The sequence below is a fragment of the Salvelinus fontinalis genome, chromosome 2, assembly GCF_029448725.1.
Source record: "Salvelinus fontinalis isolate EN_2023a chromosome 2, ASM2944872v1, whole genome shotgun sequence".
Classification (NCBI taxonomy): Eukaryota; Metazoa; Chordata; class Actinopteri; order Salmoniformes; family Salmonidae; genus Salvelinus; species Salvelinus fontinalis.
Window position 1 is genome coordinate 72,550,264 of NC_074666.1, and position 19,672 is coordinate 72,569,935.

General features: G+C 34.6%; 1 protein-coding gene across 1 annotated transcript; it reads left to right on the plus strand.

The window, feature by feature from the left end:
- Positions 1–418: 418 nt before the first annotated feature.
- LOC129825125 (cytohesin-3-like) lies at positions 419–18,050 on the plus strand. Its single transcript, XM_055884941.1, has 14 exons — positions 419–954; positions 1,347–1,453; positions 11,767–11,849; positions 12,130–12,194; positions 12,818–12,884; positions 14,493–14,611; positions 14,742–14,822; positions 14,945–15,057; positions 15,268–15,416; positions 15,534–15,645; positions 15,826–15,902; positions 16,030–16,101; positions 16,411–16,559; positions 16,745–18,050. The coding sequence occupies exons 2-14, from the start codon at positions 1,414–1,416 to the stop codon at positions 16,830–16,832; spliced, it is 1,215 nt and encodes a 404-aa protein (XP_055740916.1). The 5' UTR covers positions 419–954; positions 1,347–1,413; the 3' UTR covers positions 16,833–18,050.
- Positions 18,051–19,672: the final 1,622 nt, after the last annotated feature.

The following is a 19,672-nucleotide window of genomic DNA, read 5'->3' on the forward strand; positions in this document are numbered from 1 at the left end:
AAATCTGCAAATGAACATGAAAAATCTGAAAAGGCTTATTTTAGGCCTAGCTAAGAAGTAGTCAGTGAATTATATAATTTCAAAAAGTAGTGGATTTATAAAAAACACTTTTGATGCCTAGGGGTGCATTCGTAAAATGTGCTCTTGCTATCTATTCCGATTTGCACACTCACACTCTCGTCTGAGTGTGCAGTAGTGCAGAGTAACTGATGAATTTACGAACATGCAACACCCGTTTAATATTTTTATTTATTTATTTATTTTACCGTTATTTTACCAGGTAAGTTGACTGAGAACACGTTCTCATTTGCAGCAACGACCTGGGGAATAGTTACAGGGAAGAGAAGGGGGATGAATGAGCCAATTGTAAATTGGGGATTATTAGGTGACCATGATGGTTTGAGGGCCAGATTGGGAATTTAGCCAGAAATATGACCGGTGTCGGTAAACGTCGGCAAAAAAAACGTTATTAAATTGTTGCCATCAGCACAGTTACAGTCACGAACGCTCTAGAAAACATGAAAACAGCCTAACCAGCTCTGCTAGGGTGAGTAAAATGGTCAGATTGAGGTGTTCTCTCGTTCATGTCTGGAAGTAGCTAGCAAGCTAGCCAACTTTAGCCTATTAGCTTGGGTGCTTGACTGCCATTGTGAGGTCAGAACGCTCGGATCAACCCTACTCCTTGGCCAGAGCGTCCAGTGTGCGCATTGAACGCCCCTCCCCCCAAGAGCGAAACGCTTTGAATTTACGAACGCTCAGAGTGGCACTCCAGAGTGAATTTACAAACGCACTCACAGTTTGAGTTGCGCAAGTCTGGGCATGGTACCTGACTTGAGGCGTCACAAGTGGCTTCCACCCCTGCCTGAAGCACTCTTTCCATCTACTGTACATGTCTACATGAGTGTTGTCAGAACGTAATTACTCTCTCATGACCTCATACATCTATTTATGAAGGTAAGCAATTGGTTGATCTATTAGTCTCCCCAGAGTTTCAATCTGTGGTTGTTTGAGTTCAGCACAAGGGATTTTCAAATGGCTTAAGGTCACTTATGTTGGCTACATATTTACACTGACTGCTGAATAATTATCGATATTGTGCATTAGATCTATCTCAAACTGGTATCACCAGTCAACACACACACACACACACACACACACACACACACACACACACACACACACACACACACACACACACACACACACACACACACACACACACACCTTCTTTACTTGTACAGTATATGTATATTGTACAGTATATCAGTAACAGCACTGACTTTAGGTGGTCAGTTCATTATGTTTTGAGGATGCTATTGACACTGTAGCTTATGCCCTTCTTGCAGTCGGCTACATTACTTCAACACTGACACATGCTTCCTGTACAGCCACAGTCTCTCCAAAACCTTCAACATGGGCAGCCAAAGAAAAGACAGCTTCCTCTGGGGAAAATGTAAGGTTTTTACGTTTTACAGTCCATTTTGCAATTGAACATCCCTAATTAGGCTATAGTATCTGGGGATTAACACCATGAACAATACATGAGTGTCTTTATGTAAGATGATGAAGTGTTGAAGTGTCAGTAGACAATGGGGGTTTGAGTTGTTGCTGTGAATATCTTATTTGAGAAATGAAAATGAAATATACTAATAAGAAAGTGTACTGATATAGTACCTGTCTTCACAATAGATATTCACTACCGTCTACAGTGACTATTGTGCTTTCAGTCTCTTTACCTGGACCTATATACACTGTGGTATAAAGTCAGCAGTGTTCAACGTATTCAAATGGTTTGTTTTGATCACTTTTACCACAGTGATGAATGTTATTCACTTTATTATAGCATCACCTGACTTTATAGAGGAATGATGTTGTCATATAGCCTTATATACCTCAAGTTCTCGTTACTGACTATCAAGTAACGTTCAGAGGTGTTGCTCACAGTATAGTGTTCAACAATCTAATTGCCAAGATAGATGGAGTTTGGTGATGTTGTATTATCTAGTTAAGGTTGTACTGTCTAGTTATAATGTTGTATTGTCTAGTTATAATGTTGTATTATGTAATTATAATGTTGTATTGTCTAGTTATAATGTTGTATTATGTAATTATAATGTTGTATTGTCTAGTTATAATGTTGTATTGTCTAGTTATAATGTTGTGTTGTCTCGTTATAATGTTGTGTTGTCTAGTTATAATGTTGTATTGTGTAATTATAATGTTGTATTGTCTAGTTATAATGTTGTATTGTCTAGTTATAATGTTGTATTGTGTAGTTATATTGTTTTATTGTGTAGTTATCATTTTGTGTTGTCTAGTTATAATGTTGTGTTGTCTAGTTATAATGTTGTATTGTCTAGTTATAATGTTGTGTTGTCTCGTTATAATGTTGTATTGTCTAGTTATAATGTTGTATTGTCTAATTATATTGTTGTATTGTCTAGTTATAATGTTGTATTGTCTAGTTATAATGTTGTATTGTCTAGTTATATTGTTTTATTGTGTAATTATAATGTTGTTTTGTCTAGTTATAATGTTGTATTGTTTAGTTATAATGTTGTGTTGTCTACTTATAATGTTGTATTGTCTAGTTATAATGTTGTATTGTTTAGTTATAATGTTGTGTTGTCTACTTATAATGTTGTATTGTCTAGTTATAATGTTGTGTTGTCTAGTTATAATGTTGTGTTGTCTAGTTATAATGGTGTGTTGTCTAATTATATTGTTGTATTGTCTAGTTATAATGTTGTATTGTCTAGTTATAATGTTGTGTTGTCTAGTTATATTGTTGTATTGTCTAGTTATAATGTTGTATTGTCTAGTTATAATGTTGTGTTGTCTAGTTATAATGTTGTATTGTCTAGTTATAATGTTGTATTGTCTATTTATAATGTTGTATTGTCTAGTTATAATGTTGTATTGTCTAGTTATATTGTTTTATTGTGTAATTATAATGTTGTTTTGTCTAATTATAGTGTTGTATTGTTTAGTTATAATGTTGTGTTGTCTACTTATAATGTTGTATTGTCTAGTTATAATGTTGTATTGTCTAGTTATAATGTTGTATTGTCTATTTATAATGTTGTATTGTCTAGTTAAAATGTTGTATTGTCTAGTTATATTATTTTATTCTGTAATTATAATGTTGTTTTGTCTAGTTATAATGTTGTATTATTTAGTTATAATGTTGTGTTGTCTACTTATAATGTATTGTCTAGTTATAATGTTGTGTTGTCTAGTTATAATGTTGTATTGTCTAGTTATAATGTTGTGTTGTCTAGTTATAATGTTGTGTTGTCTAGTTATAATGTTGTGTTGTCTAGTTATAATGTTGTATTGTCTAGTTATAATGTTGTATTGTCTAGTTATAATGTAGTCTTGTCTAGTTATAATGTTGTGTTGTCTAGTTATAATGTTGTATTGTCTAGTTATAATGTTGTATTGTCTAATTATATTGTTGTATTGTCTAGTTATAATGTTGTATTCTTTAGTTCTAATGTTGTGTTGTCTAGTTATAATGTTGTGTTGTCTAGTTATAATGTTGTGTTGTCTAGTTATAATAATGTGTTGTCTAGTTATAATGCTGTTTTGTCTAGTTATAATGTTGTGTTGTCTAGTTATAATGTTGTGTTGTCTAGTTATAATGTTATGTTGTCTAGTTATAATGTTGTGTTGTCTAGTTATAATGTTGTGTTGTCTAGTTATAATGTTGTATTGTCTAGTTATAATGTTGTGTTGTCTAGTTATAATGGTGTGTTGTCTAGTTATAATGTTGTGTTGTCTAGTTATAATGTTGTGTTGTCGAGTTATAATGTTGTGTTGTATAGTTATAATTTTGTGTTGTATAGTTATAATGTTGTGTTGTCTAGTTATAATGTTGTATTGTCCAGTTATAATGTTGTGTTGTCTAGTTATAATGTTGTGTTGTCTAGTTATAATGTTGTATTGTCTAGTTATAATGTTGGGTTGTCTAGTTATAATGTTGTATTGTCTAGTTATAATGTTGTGTTGTCTAGTTATAATGTTGTGTTGTCTAGTTATAATGTTGTATTGTCTAGTTATAATGTAGTGTTGTCTAGTTATAATGTTGTGTTTTCTAGTTATAATGTTGTGTTGTCTAGTTCTACTGTTGTGTTGTCTACTTATAATGTTGTATTGTCTAGTTATAATGTTGTATTGTCTAGTTATAATGTTGTATTGTCTAGTTATAATGTTGTATTGTCTAGTTATATTGTTTTATTGTGTAATTATAATGTTGTTTTGTCTAGTTATAATGTTGTATTGTTTAGTTATAATGTTGTGTTGTCTACTTATAATGTATTGTCTAGTTATAATGTTGTGTTGTCTAGTTATAATGTTGTATTGTCTAGTTATAATGTTGTGTTGTCTAGTTATAATGTTGTGTTGTCTAGTTATAATGTTGTGTTGTCTAGTTATAATGTTGTATTGTCTAGTTATAATGTTGTATTGTCTAGTTATAATGTAGTCTTGTCTAGTTATAATGTTGTGTTGTCTAGTTATAATGTTGTATTGTCTAGTTATAATGTTGTATTGTCTAATTATATTGTTGTATTGTCTAGTTATAATGTTGTATTGTTTAGTTCTAATGTTGTGTTGTCTAGTTATAATGTTGTGTTGTCTAGTTATAATGTTGTGTTGTCTAGTTATAATGGTGTGTTGTCTAGTTATAATGTTGTGTTGTCTAGTTATAATGTTGTGTTGTCGAGTTATAATGTTGTGTTGTATAGTTATAATGTTGTGTTGTCTAGTTATAATGTTGTGTTGTCTAGTTATAATGTTGTATTGTCTAGTTATAATGTTGTATTGTCTAATTATATTGTTGTATTGTCTAGTTATAATGTTGTATTCTTTAGTTCTAATGTTGTGTTGTCTAGTTATAATGTTGTGTTGTCTAGTTATAATGTTGTATTGTCTAGTTATAATAATGTGTTGTCTAGTTATAATGCTGTTTTGTCTAGTTATAATGTTGTGTTGTCTAGTTATAATGTTGTGTTGTCTAGTTACAATGTTATGTTGTCTAGATATATTGTTGTGTTGTCGAGTTATAATGTTGTGTTGTATAGTTATAATTTTGTGTTGTATAGTTATAATGTTGTGTTGTCTAGTTATAATGTTGTATTGTCCAGTTATAATGTTGTGTTGTCTAGTTATAATGTTGTGTTGTCTAGTTATAATGTTGTATTGTCTAGTTATAATGTTGTGTTGTCTAGTTATAATGTTGTATTGTCTAGTTATAATGTTGTGTTGTCTAGTTATAATGGTGTGTTGTCTAGTTATAATGTTGTGTTGTCTAGTTATAATGTTGTGTTGTCGAGTTATAATGTTGTGTTGTATAGTTATAATTTTGTGTTGTATAGTTATAATGTTGTGTTGTCTAGTTATAATGTTGTATTGTCCAGTTATAATGTTGTGTTGTCTAGTTATAATGTTGTGTTGTCTAGTTATAATGTTGTATTGTCTAGTTATAATGTTGGGTTGTCTAGTTATAATGTTGTATTGTCTAGTTATAATGTTGTGTTGTCTAGTTATAATGTTGTGTTGTCTAGTTATAATGTTGTGTTGTCTAGTTATAATGTTGTATTGTCTAGTTATAATGTAGTGTTGTCTAGTTATAATGTTGTGTTTTCTAGTTATAATGTTGTGTTGTCTAGTTCTACTGTTGTGTTGTCTACTTATAATGTTGTATTGTCTAGTTATAATGTTGTATTGTCTAGTTATAATGTTGTATTGTCTAGTTATAATGTTGTATTGTCTAGTTATATTGTTTTATTGTGTAATTATAATGTTGTTTTGTCTAGTTATAATGTTGTATTGTTTAGTTATAATGTTGTGTTGTCTACTTATAATGTATTGTCTAGTTATAATGTTGTGTTATCTAGTTATAATGTTGTATTGTCTAGTTATAATGTTGTGTTGTCTAGTTATAATGTTGTATTGTCTAGTTATAATGTTGTGTTGTCTAGTTATAATGTTGTGTTGTCTAGTTATAATGTTGTATTGTCTAGTTATAATGTAGTGTTGTCTAGTTATAATGTTGTGTTTTCTAGTTATAATGTTGTGTTGTCTAGTTATAATGTTGTGTTGTCTAGTTATAATGTTGTGTTGTCTAGTTATAATGCTGTGTTGTATAGTTATAATGTTGTATTGTCTAGTTATAATGTTGTATTGTCTAGTTATATTGTTTTATTGTGTAATTATAATGTTGTATTGTCTACTTATAATGTTGTGTTGTCTAGTTATAATGTTGTGTTGTCTAGTTATAATGTTGTGTTGTCTAGTTATCATGTTTTGTTGTCTAGTTATAATGTTGTATTGTCTAGTTATAATGTAGTGTTGTCTAGTTATAATGTTGTGTTGTCTAGTTATAATGTTGTGTTGTCTAGTTATAATGTAGCGTTGTCTAGTTATAATGTTGTATTGTCTAGTTATAATGTTGTATTGTCTAGTTATATTGTTTTATTGTGTAATTATAATGTTGTGTTGTATAGTTATAATGTTGTGTTGTCTAGTTATAATGCTGTGTTGTCTAGTTATAATGTTGTATTGTCTAGTTATAATGTTGTATTGTCTAGTTATAATGTTGTATTGTCTAGTTATATTGTTTTATTGTATAATTATAATGTTGTGTTGTATAGTTATAATGTTGTGTTGTCTAGTTATATTGTTGTGTTGTCTAGTTATAATGTTGTGTTGTCTAGTTATAATGTTGTGTTGTCTAGTTATAATGTTGTGTTGTCTAGTTATAATGTTGTGTTGTCTAGTTATAATGTAGTGATGACTAGTTATAATGTTGTGTTGTCTAGTTATAATGTTGTGTTGTCTAGTTATAATGTTGTGTTGTCTAGTTATAATGTTGTATTGTCTAATTATATTGTTGTTTTGTCTAGTTATAATGTTGTATTGTTTAGTTCTAATGTTGTGTTGTCTAGTTCTAATGTTGTGTTGTCTAGTTCTAATGTTGTGTTGTCTAGTTATAATGCTGTTTTGTCTAGTTATAATGGTGTGTTGTCTAGTTATAATGTTGTGTTGTCTAGTTATAATGTTGTGTTGTCTAGTTATAATGTTGTATTGTCTAGTTATAATGTTGTGTTGTCTAGTTATAATGCTGTGTTGTCTAGTTATAATGTTGTATTGTCTAGTTATAATGTTGTGTTGTTTAGTTCTAATGTTGTGTTTTCTAGTTCTAATGTTGTGTTGTCTAGTTATAATGTTGTATTGTTTAGTTATAATGTTGTGTTGTCTAGTTTAATGCTGTTTTGTCTAGTTATAATGTTGTGTTGTCTAGTTATAATGTTGTGCTGTCTAGTTATAATGTTGTGTTGTCTAGTTATAATGTTGTGTTGTCTAGTTATAATGTTGTGTTGTCTAGTTATAATGTTGTGTTGTCTAGTTATAATTTTGTATTGTCTAGTTATAATGTTGTGTTGTCTAGTTATAATGTTGTGTTGTCTAGTTATAATGTTGTGTTGTCTAGTTATAATGTTGTGTTGTCTAGTTATAATGTTGTATTGTCTAGTTATATTGTTTTATTGTGTAATTGTAATGTTGTGTTGTCTAGTTATAATGTGGTGTTGTCTAGTTATAATGTTGTATTGTCTAGGTATAATGTTGTGTTGTCTAGTTATAATGTTGTGTTGTCTAGTTATAATGTTGTGTTGTCTAGTTATAATGTTTTATTGTCTAGTTATAATGTTGTGTTGTCTAGTTATAATGTTGTGTTGTCTAGTTATAATGTTGTGTTGTCTAGTTATAATGTTGTATTGTCTAGTTATAATGTTGTGTTGTCTAGTTATAATGTTTTGTTGTCTAGTTATAATGTTGTGTTGTCTAGTTATAATGTTGTGTTGTCTAGTTATAATGTTGTATTGTCTAGTTATAATGTTGTGTTGTCTAGTTATAATGCTGTGTTGTCTAGTTATAATGTTGTATTGTCTAGTTATAATGTTGTATTGTTTAGTTCTAATGTTGTGTTGTCTAGTTCTAATGTTGTGTTGTCTAGTTATAATTTTGTATTGTTTAGTTATAATGTTGTGTTGTCTAGTTTAATGCTGTTTTGTCTAGTTATAATGTTGTGTTGTCTAGTTATAATGTTGTGTTGTCTAGTTATAATGTTGTATTGTCTAGTTATAATGTTGTGTTGTCTAGTTATAATGTTGTGTTGTCTAGTTATAATGTTGTGTTGTCTAGTTATAATGTTGTATTGTCTAGTTATAATGTTGTGTTGTCTAGTTATAATGTTGTGTTGTCTAGTTATAATGTTGTGTTGTCTAGTTATAATGTTGTGTTGTCTAGTTATAATGTTGTGTTGTCTAGTTATAAGGTTGTATTGTCTAGTTATAATGTTGTGTTGTCTAGTTATAATGTTGTGTTGTCTAGTTATAATGTTGTGTTGTCTAGTTATAATGTTGTGTTGTCTAGTTATAATGTTTTATTGTGTAGGTATAATGTATTGTTGTCTAGTTATAATGTTGTGTTGTCTAGTTATAATGTTGTGTTGTCTAGTTATAATGTTGTGTTGTCTAGTTATAATGTTGTGTTGTCTAGTTATAATGTTGTGTTGTCTTGTTATAATGTGGCATTGTCTAGTTTTAATGTTGTGTTGTCTAGTTATAATGTTGTGTTGTCTAGTTATAATGTTGTGTTGTCTAGTTATAATGTTGTGTTATCTAGTTATAATGTTGTGTTGTCTAGTTATAATGTTGTGTTGTCTTGTTATAATGTGGCATTGTCTAGTTATAATGTTGTGTTGTCTAGTTATAATGTTGTGTTGTCTAGTTGTAATGTTGTATTGTCTAGTTATAATGTTGTGTTTTCTAGTTATAATGTTTTGTTATCTAGTTATAATGTTGTGTTGTCTAGTTATAATGTGGTGTTGTCTAGTTATAATGTGGTGTTGTCTAGTTATAATGTTGTATTGTCTAGTTATAATGTTGTATTGTCTAGTTATAATGTTTTGTTGTCTAGTTATAATGTTGTATTGTCTTGTTATAATGTTGTGTTGTCTAGTTATAATGTTGTATTGTCTTGTTATAATGTTGTGTTGTCTAGTTATAATGTTGTATTGTCTAGTTATAATGTTTTAATGTCTAGTTATAATGTTGTGTTGTCTAGTTATAATGTATTGTTGTCTAGTTATAATGTTGTGTTGTCTAGTTATAATGTTGTGTTGTCTAGTTATAATGTTGTGTTGTCTAGTTATAATGTTGTGTTGTCTTGTTATAATGTGGCATTGTCTAGTTATAATGTTGTGTTGTCTAGTTATAATGTTGTGTTGTCTAGTTGTAATGTTGTATTGTCTAGTTATAATGTTGTGTTATCTAGTTATAATGTTGTGTTGTCTAGTTGTAATGTTGTATTGTCTAGTTATAATGTTGTGTTGTCTAGTTATAATGTTGTGTTATCTAGTTATAATGTTGTGTTGTCTAGTTATAATGTTGTGTTGTCTTGTTATAATGTGGCATTGTCTAGTTATAATGTTGTGTTGTCTAGTTATAATGTTGTGTTGTCTAGTTGTAATGTTGTATTGTCTAGTTATAATGTTGTGTTGTCTAGTTATAATGTTTTGTTATCTAGTTATAATGTTGTGTTGTCTAGTTATAATGTGGTGTTGTCTAGTTATAATGTGGTGTTGTCTAGTTATAATGTTGTATTGTCTAGTTATAATGTTGTATTGTCTAGTTATAATGTTTTGTTGTCTAGTTATAATGTTGTATTGTCTTGTTATAATGTTGTGTTGTCTAGTTATAATGTTGTATTGTCTTGTTATAATGTTGTGTTGTCTAGTTATAATGTTGTATTGTCTAGTTATAATGTTTTAATGTCTAGTTATAATGTTGTGTTGTCTAGTTATAATGTTGTGTTGTCTTGTTATAATGTGGCGTTGTCTAGTTATAATGTTGTGTTGTCTAGTTATAATGTTGTGTTGTCTAGTTGTAATGTTGTATTGTCTAGTTATAATGTTGTGTTGTCTAGTTATAATGTTTTGTTATCTGGTTATAATGTTGTGTTGTCTAGTTATAATGTGGTGTTGTCTAGTTATAATGTGGTGTTGTCTAGTTATAATGTTGTATTGTCTAGTTATAATGTTGTGTTGTCTACATATAATGTTGTGTTGTCTAGTTATAATGTTGTGTTGTCTAGTTATAATGTTGTGTTGTCTAGTTATAATGTGGTGTTGTCTAGTTATAATGTGGTATTGTCTAGTTATAATGTTGTATTGTCTAGTTATAATGTTGTATTGTCTAGTTATAATGTTGTGTTGTCTAGTTATAATCTTGTATTGTCTAGTTATAATGTTGTGTTGTCTAGTTATAATGTTGTGTTGTCTACATATAATGTTGTGTTGTCTAGTTATAATGTTGTGTTGTCTAGTTATAATGTTGTGTTGTCTAGTTATAATGTTGTATTGTCTAGTTATAATGTTGTATTGTCTAGTTATAATGTTGTGTTGTCTAGTTATAATGTTCTATTGTCTAGTTATAATGTTGTATTGTCTAGTTATAATGTTGTATTGTCTAGTTATAATGTTGTGTTGTCTACATATAATGTTGTGTTGTCTAGTTATAACGTTGTGTTGTCTAGTTATAATGTTGTTTTGTCTAGTTATAATGTTGTATTGTCTAGTTATAATGTTGTATTGTCTATTTATAATGTTGTGTTATCTACATATAATGTTGTGTTGTCTAGTTATAATGTTGTGTTGTCTAGTTATATTGTTGTATTGTCCAGTTATAATGTTGTGTTGTCTAGTTATAATGTTGTGTTGTCTAGTTATAATGTGGTGTTGTCTAGTTATAATGTGGTATTGTCTAGTTATAATGTTGTATTGTCTAGTTATAATGTTGTATTGTCTAGTTATAAGGTTGTGTTGTCTAGTTATAATGTTGTATTGTCTAGTTATAATGTTGTGTTGTCTAGTTATAATGTTGTGTTGTCTACATATAATGTTGTGTTGTCTAGTTATAATGTTGTGTTGTCTCGTTATAATGTTGTGTTGTCTAGTTATAATGTTGTATTGTCTAGTTATAATGTTGTGTTGTCTAGTTATAATGTTCTATTGTCTAGTTATAATGTTGTGTTGTCTAGTTATAATGTTGTATTGTCTAGTTATAATGTTGTATTGTCTAGTTATAATGTTGTGTTGTCTACATATAATGTTGTGTTGTCTAGTTATAATGTTGTGTTGTCTATTTATAATGTTGTTTTGTCTAGTTATAATGTTGTATTGTCTAGTTATAATGTTGTGTTATCTACATATAATGTTGTGTTGTCTAGTTATAATGTTGTGTTGTCTAGTTATAATGTTGTATTGTCTAGTTATAATGTTGTGTTGTCTAGTTATAATGTTGTATTGTCTAGTTATAATGTTGTGTTGTCTAGTTATAACCTGAGAAGGGAGCAATGTATAACCCTCATCTAAACACCGTGAGAAGCTGTTATGAGGACAAGACTAGAGCAGATCACTTACTAATGGACATTACTGGGGCTCATTCTATAAAAAGCTGAAGTTCAGCAGTTATATTTAGGTAGTGCTGAGAAGTGCAGTATGTTGAGTTACTGTATGCTAGGGTTGGTGTGAGGGTGGTTGTCAAGGCACATTTCTGACTCCTTTGATTTTTTCAGTGTATATAGGAAGATGTCTCAATTAGGTCTCAGGGGTTTTGTCCGACAGCTTCATTTATGCATTGGATGATAATGATGGTTTCATCTGTATGTTTGTGTTTGTGTGTATAATCAATTCTACAGCTTCCACAATGCTTAGCTCAATGGAGAGGCAGGAGATAGACACCAGGAAGTTTCATAAGAGTGACCTATTAGATGACATTCAGGTATAGTAAATCATGCTCTCAACCAGGGCTCTTTTTGTACAGTCAAAATGCTTTATGAAACTGCATTTTGCCAGAATAAAACTAACTGTATTGTGACATTACCTACAGCAGTTATTACATTCACAAAAGTCTCCTTCAAAAGTTATAACATCTCAGAAACATACAGTTTTTTGAGTAGACTGGCCCTGTACCTCTGTATGTGCCAAGGGCTTGAGTCAGCTATGGCTAAAATACCACATATTATCATCTCATCCCTTTGACATCATTTCCCCTTGTGTAGAAGCTGAGGTTGGAGATTAACAGCGTCATGACGGAAATCCACAACATTGAGGCGGACGAGGAGAAGTAAGTTAGAGCTTGCACAATGGCTCATTCGGATAGGTTACCATTAACCAGTAGGCCTCTTCCTCTGTGGGAGAGTTAGCTACAGTAACACTTTGCAGTGTGTGGTAGCTTCTTTTGAATCTATCACAGCCCAAACACCAGATCAACAATACTCCCTGACATCCATCTTGACAAAGAAGCTCCTCTCACATCTCTGACGTCCTATCCCTCCCTAACTCAGACTAAGAAAGGTATGGAGGCATAGTTGCAGGTTGTAGAGGTGCCCCCCCCCCCCCCCCCCACTGTGGTCACCTCTTCGTCCTCATAAGTGGGCTCTGGAGGTGTTGTCTTCAAGAACAAGAACAGATTCTGCCCCCCATCTGTAAGGCCCCTCTGTATATGTGTGTTTCCTGTTTCTTCACTAGCAGCTACAGGAATGTGGTAAAACTCTTATATGTCAGCAGCATGAAACACAGACATATTCCAGGCAGGACAACCCCAGCTTCCTTTAATTGTCTCACTCTCACTGTGTGTCATCTCTTATGCAGTGGACACATATTGTAGCTAGTATAACGGTCATGGGTAAAAGTGGTGTAATTAACCTTTGTCAATATTTATTCTGTTTTGTCTTTGTCTCTCTTCAGCAAAAATGTTGTGAGAAACAAGAGGTTCTTAAGTGGGAAAAAGAAATTCAACATGGATCCTAAAAAGGTGAGCTCATGTCACACACTGTAATTAGAGCCCTTAGTTTTTCCTGGTGAGGTTCTCTGGTAAGACAAAGTCATAACATCACTCAATATGGAATACACTAAACACAAATACATACGGATCAGATATGTACTGAAATGTGAAGTGCTTCAATTATAGAATTTAAGTAGTAAAGATCTGTATAGTTGTCACATCTCTACTGATGGAGGCTTGCCACAGCTAGAAGTTTAAATAGTTAACTGCAAGATGACAGAACAAATAATCTGACAGAAACGAATGAATGCTGAGCGAGTGACGTGACTTATGTGCAAAAGTGTAACTGTGCGGAGGCAGAGAGGGGGGAGAGAAAATGAGAACCACATCCTGTTCTGTGAAGAGGAGCGGAGGTGCACGCTCCTGCTCAAACAACAAACACCCCTCCTTTCCTCTCATCTGAAGAGAGGTCAAAGCCATAATATAAAGTCCCCCTGGCCTGTATGACCACCCTGGAGAAAAGCCTGGCCTGTATGACCACCCTGGAGAAAAGCCTGGCCTGTATGACCACCCTGGAGAAAAGCCTGGCCTGTATGACCACCCTGGAGAAAACCCTGGCCTGTATTACCACCCTGGAGAAAAGCCTGGCCTGTATGACCACCCTGGAGAAAACCCTGGCCTGTATGACCACCCTGGAGAAAACCCTGGCCTGTATGACCACCCTGGAGAAAAGCCTGGCCTGTATGACCACCCTGGAGAAAACCCTGGCCTGTATGACCACCCTGGAGAAAAGCCTGGCCTGTATGACCACCCTGGAGAAAACCCTGGCCTGTATGACCACCCTGGAGACAAGCCTGGCCTGTATGACCACCCTGGAGAAAACCCTGGCCTGTATGACCACCCTGGAGAAAACCCTGGCCTGTATGTCCACCCTGGAGAAAACCCTGGCCTGTATGACCACCCTGAAGAAAACCCTGGCCTGTATGACCACCCTGGAGAAAACCCTGGCCTGTATGTCCACCCTGGAGAAAAGCCTGGCCTGTATGACCACCCTGGAGAAAAGCCTGGCCTGTATGACCACCCTGGAGAAAAGCCTGGCCTGTATGACCACCCTGGAGAAAAGCCTGGCCTGTATGACCACCCTGGAGAAAACCCTGGCCTGTATGACCACCCTGGAGAAAAGCCTGGCCTGTATGACCACCCTGGAGAAAAGCCTGGCCTGTATGACCACCCTGGAGAAAAGCCTGGCCTGTATGTCCACCCTGGAGAAAAGCCTGGCCTGTATTACCGCCCTGGAGAAAAGCCTGGCCTGTATGACCGCCCTGGAGAAAAGCCTGTGTTTGGGTGTGTGCAGAGGCTAGAGATCCAATCAAGCAGATCATTGGTTTATTTAGCTGGAGGCTCTGCATTGTTTAGATATAAGAAGATATATTGCTTCTGGTGGCTCTCTCAGAATGGCAGACAATGCATACAGACTATTTCATATGTCCATGACCACTACTGCACATCACAGTGCTTTGAACCTCATTATGATTTCTGCTATTTTTTTATTTTATTACACATACAAGTATGCGATAATGCATTCATATCTTCCAAGTTCAAACATGTTCATTGACTTGTCATGGCCTCTTCCCCCAGGGTATTCAGTACCTGGTTGACAATGACCTGTTGGAGTGGACAGCAGAGGCAGTGGCTGAGTTCCTATACAAAGAGGAAGGACTGAACAAGACAGCCATTGGGAACTTTTTAGGAGAGAGGTACACAATGCTTCTGAACATGACCAGGATAATGATGGCTTTGTTGATGGGGATAATGATGACTGTCAAACCACTCATTATCTCAATAATCTCCATATCACTGATTTGACTCTTGTTTGTGTTCATGCAGGGAGGAAATGCACCTTCAAACTCTGAACGCCTTTGTAGAACTACACGAGTTCTCTGACCTGAATCTGGTGCAGGCACTGAGGTTAGTGCTGCACTACACTGGTGTATCTCTTACACTCATACATGAATATATTCTCATTATTATATTCATTTCCACAGTAAATCCTGTCTGATCCCTGTCTGTTCCCTGGCTCATCCCTGTAGGCAGTTCCTGTGGAGTTTCCGTCTCCCTGGAGAAGCCCAGAAGATTGATAGGATGATGGAGGCATTCGCTACACGCTACTGTGACTGTAATGCAGGGGTCTTCCAGTCAACAGGTACTGTACAGTACTGTAGTGCACAGGAACCAGCCTCCTCTACCATACTGCTGACTCCCTACACTGACAGATCAGCAAGACAGATGGGGAGGGGGTTGAGGAGTACATTTTGAGCCATATTCAAATAATTTCACAAAGGTGATGTTGATTAAGGATGCAAATACATATCATTGATCAAACAGTAATGAAATGTGTGGGTGTTTCAAACAGACACCTGCTACATCCTGTCCTTTGCCGTCATCATGCTGAACACCAGTCTCCATAACCCCAACGTGAAGGACAAGCCCACTCTGGAGCGCTTCTTCAGTATGAACAGAGGCATCAACAACGGGGGTGACCTGCCCAACGACCTGCTCATGGTGAGTCCTCAGGGGTCAGAGGTCAGGAGTTAACTTCACTCTCAGAATGTGACCCCTATTTGGTTGTTGTTGTCTGTAGCTGTAGTTAACTCTTATCTACTACCTCATTAAATCCAGAAACTCTATGAGAGCATTCGGAACGAGCCGTTCAAAATTCCAGAGGATGATGGGAACGACCTCACACACACCTTCTTCAACCCGGACAGAGAGGGTTGGCTGCTCAAAATGGGTGAGATGATTAGCAATATCATTACCTGAGAGAATTGTCTTATAATTGTGCCATTACCAAGCATTAAAAATAAGCTTACCACAGAATGATCTGATTTCCTTTATGGAGCGTGTTGGATGGAGAATTTTATGATTAAACGTTTTATTTGTGTAACGAAATGTAAACTTTTCCTCTCTGCAGGAGGAAGGGTGAAAACATGGAAGAGGCGGTGGTTTATTTTGACAGACAGCTGTCTGTACTACTTTGAGTATACCACAGTGAGTATGCTATACCCCCAACTTTGTCACAGGGTTTGCCAGTAATTGAATTTAGGATAAAAGATGGTAGTAGTTACTGCTAAGTGATAGTTCTTGACCAAAGCATCTCTCTCTCCTCCTCCCTCAGGATAAAGACCCCATAGGGATCATTCCCCTTGAGAACCTCTGTGTAAGAGAGATAGAAGACTCTATCAAACAGGTACAGTGTATTTCACTGACTGCATATTTATTTTTACGGTTGATGGCAGTGCCACCTGTTCTATGGTGTTTCAGTCTCATAGTCTGTGCAGAAGTCACATTTACAGAAGCTACTCTCTTAGCTGTCATGGCACAGTATGACTCATAGCCTCCGTATGAGAAAAGAAGGTTTTAACTGGAAGATTAGGAGTAATTAGACCAATATACTATGGGATCATTTCCTTTTTTGAAAAAAGTTATTACCAGTAATTTGGCTTGGGTATGTGTTTTGTGAACATTTGTATGCATGTGTGTGCTTCTTTGTGAGCAGTATTGTCTAGAGATCTACAACCCCAGAGGGCAGAAGATCAAGGCGTGCAAGACAGAGAACGGAGGCAGGGTGGTGGAGGGGAAACACCAGTCCTACAGGATGAGTGCAGCCACAGCAGATGAGAGAGATGACTGGATAGGCTCCATCAGGTCAGACACCTCAACCCAGGCTTAACACATACCTGTACTACACGCCATACACTTCACAAATGACATCCCAAATGACAGTTGTGTCCTGGCACCAGGACACAACTGGCAATAAATAGGTTAAAGTGAACTTGATGATGATGATCATTTGGACACTTGTCTTATTTTTCTCTCTGTCTTTCCCTCAGAGCAAGTATCACCAAGGATCCCTTCTACGACCTGGTGTCATTGCGCAAGAGGAAAGTCATCAACAACAACAATGCTTCACAGGACTGAGACATCGGACATGATATAAAGCATCATGGGAGTTGAGCCCGGTAATGATCTGTAGAGGTAACCTCTCCGTAACAGCCATTTCTTTTAAATGCTTGGAAATGATGGACTGGTTCAAGTAAATAGACATGGCGCTTAACATTACAATGCTGTACAGTACAGCATTAGTGCAATACTGTAACTCAGAATGAAAAAAAATAATTGTGACCTGTGTGTGGTTTAAAGCTGTCAAACCAGAATCTCCCCATACCTCATACTGTAGGTCTAATTTTATGTTTGAAGTTAGAGTCACTCAGTCTGTTCAATTACTAAGAGAAAGTGATTTCTGTCATTATTTCTTAGAAATAAGAATTTAAAAGTACGTGGGAGAGAGTTGCAAACCAAAATAAGTGTGTAGCACTGTAATAATAATAATAATGCATCATTCTATAAGGACAGATTTGAACATGTAATGTATAATGCAAAGTTACTAAAATGTAGTTGTATATAGTTCTAGTTGATTCTGTACCATAAGCATAGAACAATGGAAATATCAGGTAAGTATTACGGAAATGCACCACCTTTTCACCTTGCACCAGGCTCAGCGATTTCAGTTCCTAGTAAGCCTCTGTACTACTAGCCTTTTCCTCTCCCAAGCCTATAGAATTCCTGTTACGTGGACACAAAACTTCAACACTGATTCAGTGTTGCCACATTCTGTCATTGTCTTAGAGGCATTGTATAAATATTTTTTGAAATATATATGGATTTATTTTTCAACTCAGAACATACGTATTTTGTAAATACTGTATTATAATAGAAAGTTATTTTGCACATTGCCTTTAAAGTACAGACAGTGATAATACACATGTCTGTATACATGCCTTAATAATGTTTAATAAACAATATATACATATTTTATTATAAATATGTGTGTACTTCTTTCACAACAGATGACAGATAGTAGCAGATTATAATTACATCAAACGGGCCTAAAAAGCGTGACTGAAGACCTTTCTCTTCAGGAAGGCTTTATGTTGATATCGGTGCTCATTGGTTTCATTGTCCCTTTGTGTCAGTTTCCCTGTCCATTTTATATTTATTCTGTATAATGAAATGCACTTTACAAATGTAATACACCTTCTTCTTCTTCTTCTTATTATTATTATCATAAATATCTTAGATATATACTGAACAAAAATATAAACGCAACATATAAAGTGTTGGTCCCATGTTTCATGAGCTGAAATAAAAGATTGCAGAAAAGTTCAAAATGTTCTACATTTTTATTTTTCAAATTTGTTTACATCCCTGTTAGTGTGGGCGTTTCTTCTTTGCCAAGATAATCCATCCATCTGACAGGTGGGGCATATCAAGAAGCATGATCATTACACAGGTGAACTTTGTGCTGGGGACAATAAGAGGCCACTCTAAAATTTGTTACACAACACAAAGCCACAGATGTTTCAAGTTTTGAGGGAGCATGCAATTGGCATGCTGACTGCAGGAATGTCTACCAGAGCTTTTGCCAGAGTATTTAATGCTTGTTTCTCTACCATAAGCCGCCTCCAATGTCGTTTTAGAGATTTTGGCAGTACGTCCAACCGGCCTCACAACCACAGACCACGTGTAACCACGCCAGACCAGGACCTCCACATCCGGCTTCTTCACCTGTGGGATCGTCTGAGACCAGCTACCTGTACAGCTGATGAAACTGTGGGTTTGCACAACCAAATAATTTCTGCACAAACTGTCAGAAACCATCTTAGGGAAGCTCATCTGCGTGCTCGTCGTCCCCCCAGGGTCTTGACCTGACTGCAGTTTGGCATCTTAACCAACTTCAGTGGTAAAGGCTCACCTTCGATGGCCACTGGCACGATGGAGAAGTGTGTTCTTCACGGATAAATCCCGGTTTCAACTGTACTAGGCAGATGGCAGACAGTGTGTATGGCGTCATGTGGGTACAGTGCCCCATGGTGGCAGTGGGTTTATGGTATGGTCAGGCATAAGCTACAGACAACGAACACGATTGCATTTTTATCAATGTCAATTTGAATGCAGAGATACCATGATGAGATCCTGAGGCTCATTGTCGTGACATTCATCCACCGCCATAACCTCATGTTTCAGCAGGATAATGCACGGCCACATGTTGCAAGGATCTGTACACAACTCCTGGAAGCTGAAAATGTCCCTGTTCTTCCATGACCTGCATACTAACCAGACATGTCACCCATTGAGTATGAGTTTGGGACGCTCTGGATTGACGTGTCCAACACCAGATTTAATGGTTTTCTGATACACACCCTTACCTTTTCTTAAAGGTATCTGTGACCGACAGATGCTTATCTGCATTCCCAATCATGTGAAATCCATAGATTAGGGCTTAATGAATTTATTTAAATTGACTTATTTACTTATATGAACTGTAACTCAGTAAAATCTTTGAAATTGTTGCATGTTTCGTTTATATTTTTGTTCAGTGTAAAATCTAACTAAGTACAGTTTTAAACTATTTTTATTATTTAGTGATACACATTTAATCAATCTGATATTGTTCAACACAAATAAGGAAAAACACAAAGATATTATCGAAGAAAACACTATTTGAACTTCTAAAATGTCCAGTAGATGGTGCCAGATTATAATCTGTTGTTGTTCAATACTTATTAGGTGTCAGAGTTTAATAACCACTCATCAATATGCTTTATGTCTCCCATGATATGGGAAAATATATTTTAGCAACCCAAATGCACAGCTCCTAATGAAGAAACATTGAATCATGTCATGTGGTCATCCTGAGGTACTGTGTATTGAGGTGCTGCGGTTTTTTAGCATCATGTGATGAAACATGCATCATACCG

Excerpts from the sequence above, each read along its gene's own strand:
- LOC129825125 (XM_055884941.1), top strand. The coding sequence starts at position 1,414 with ATGGGCAGCCAAAGAAAAGACAGCTTCCTCTGGGGAAAAT. Across the intron at positions 1,454-11,766 it reads CAGCTTCCTCTGGGGAAAAT|CTTCCACAATGCTTAGCTCA; the intron begins GTAAGGTTTTTA and ends TCAATTCTACAG. Across the intron at positions 16,560-16,744 it reads GACTGGATAGGCTCCATCAG|AGCAAGTATCACCAAGGATC; the intron begins GTCAGACACCTC and ends TCTTTCCCTCAG.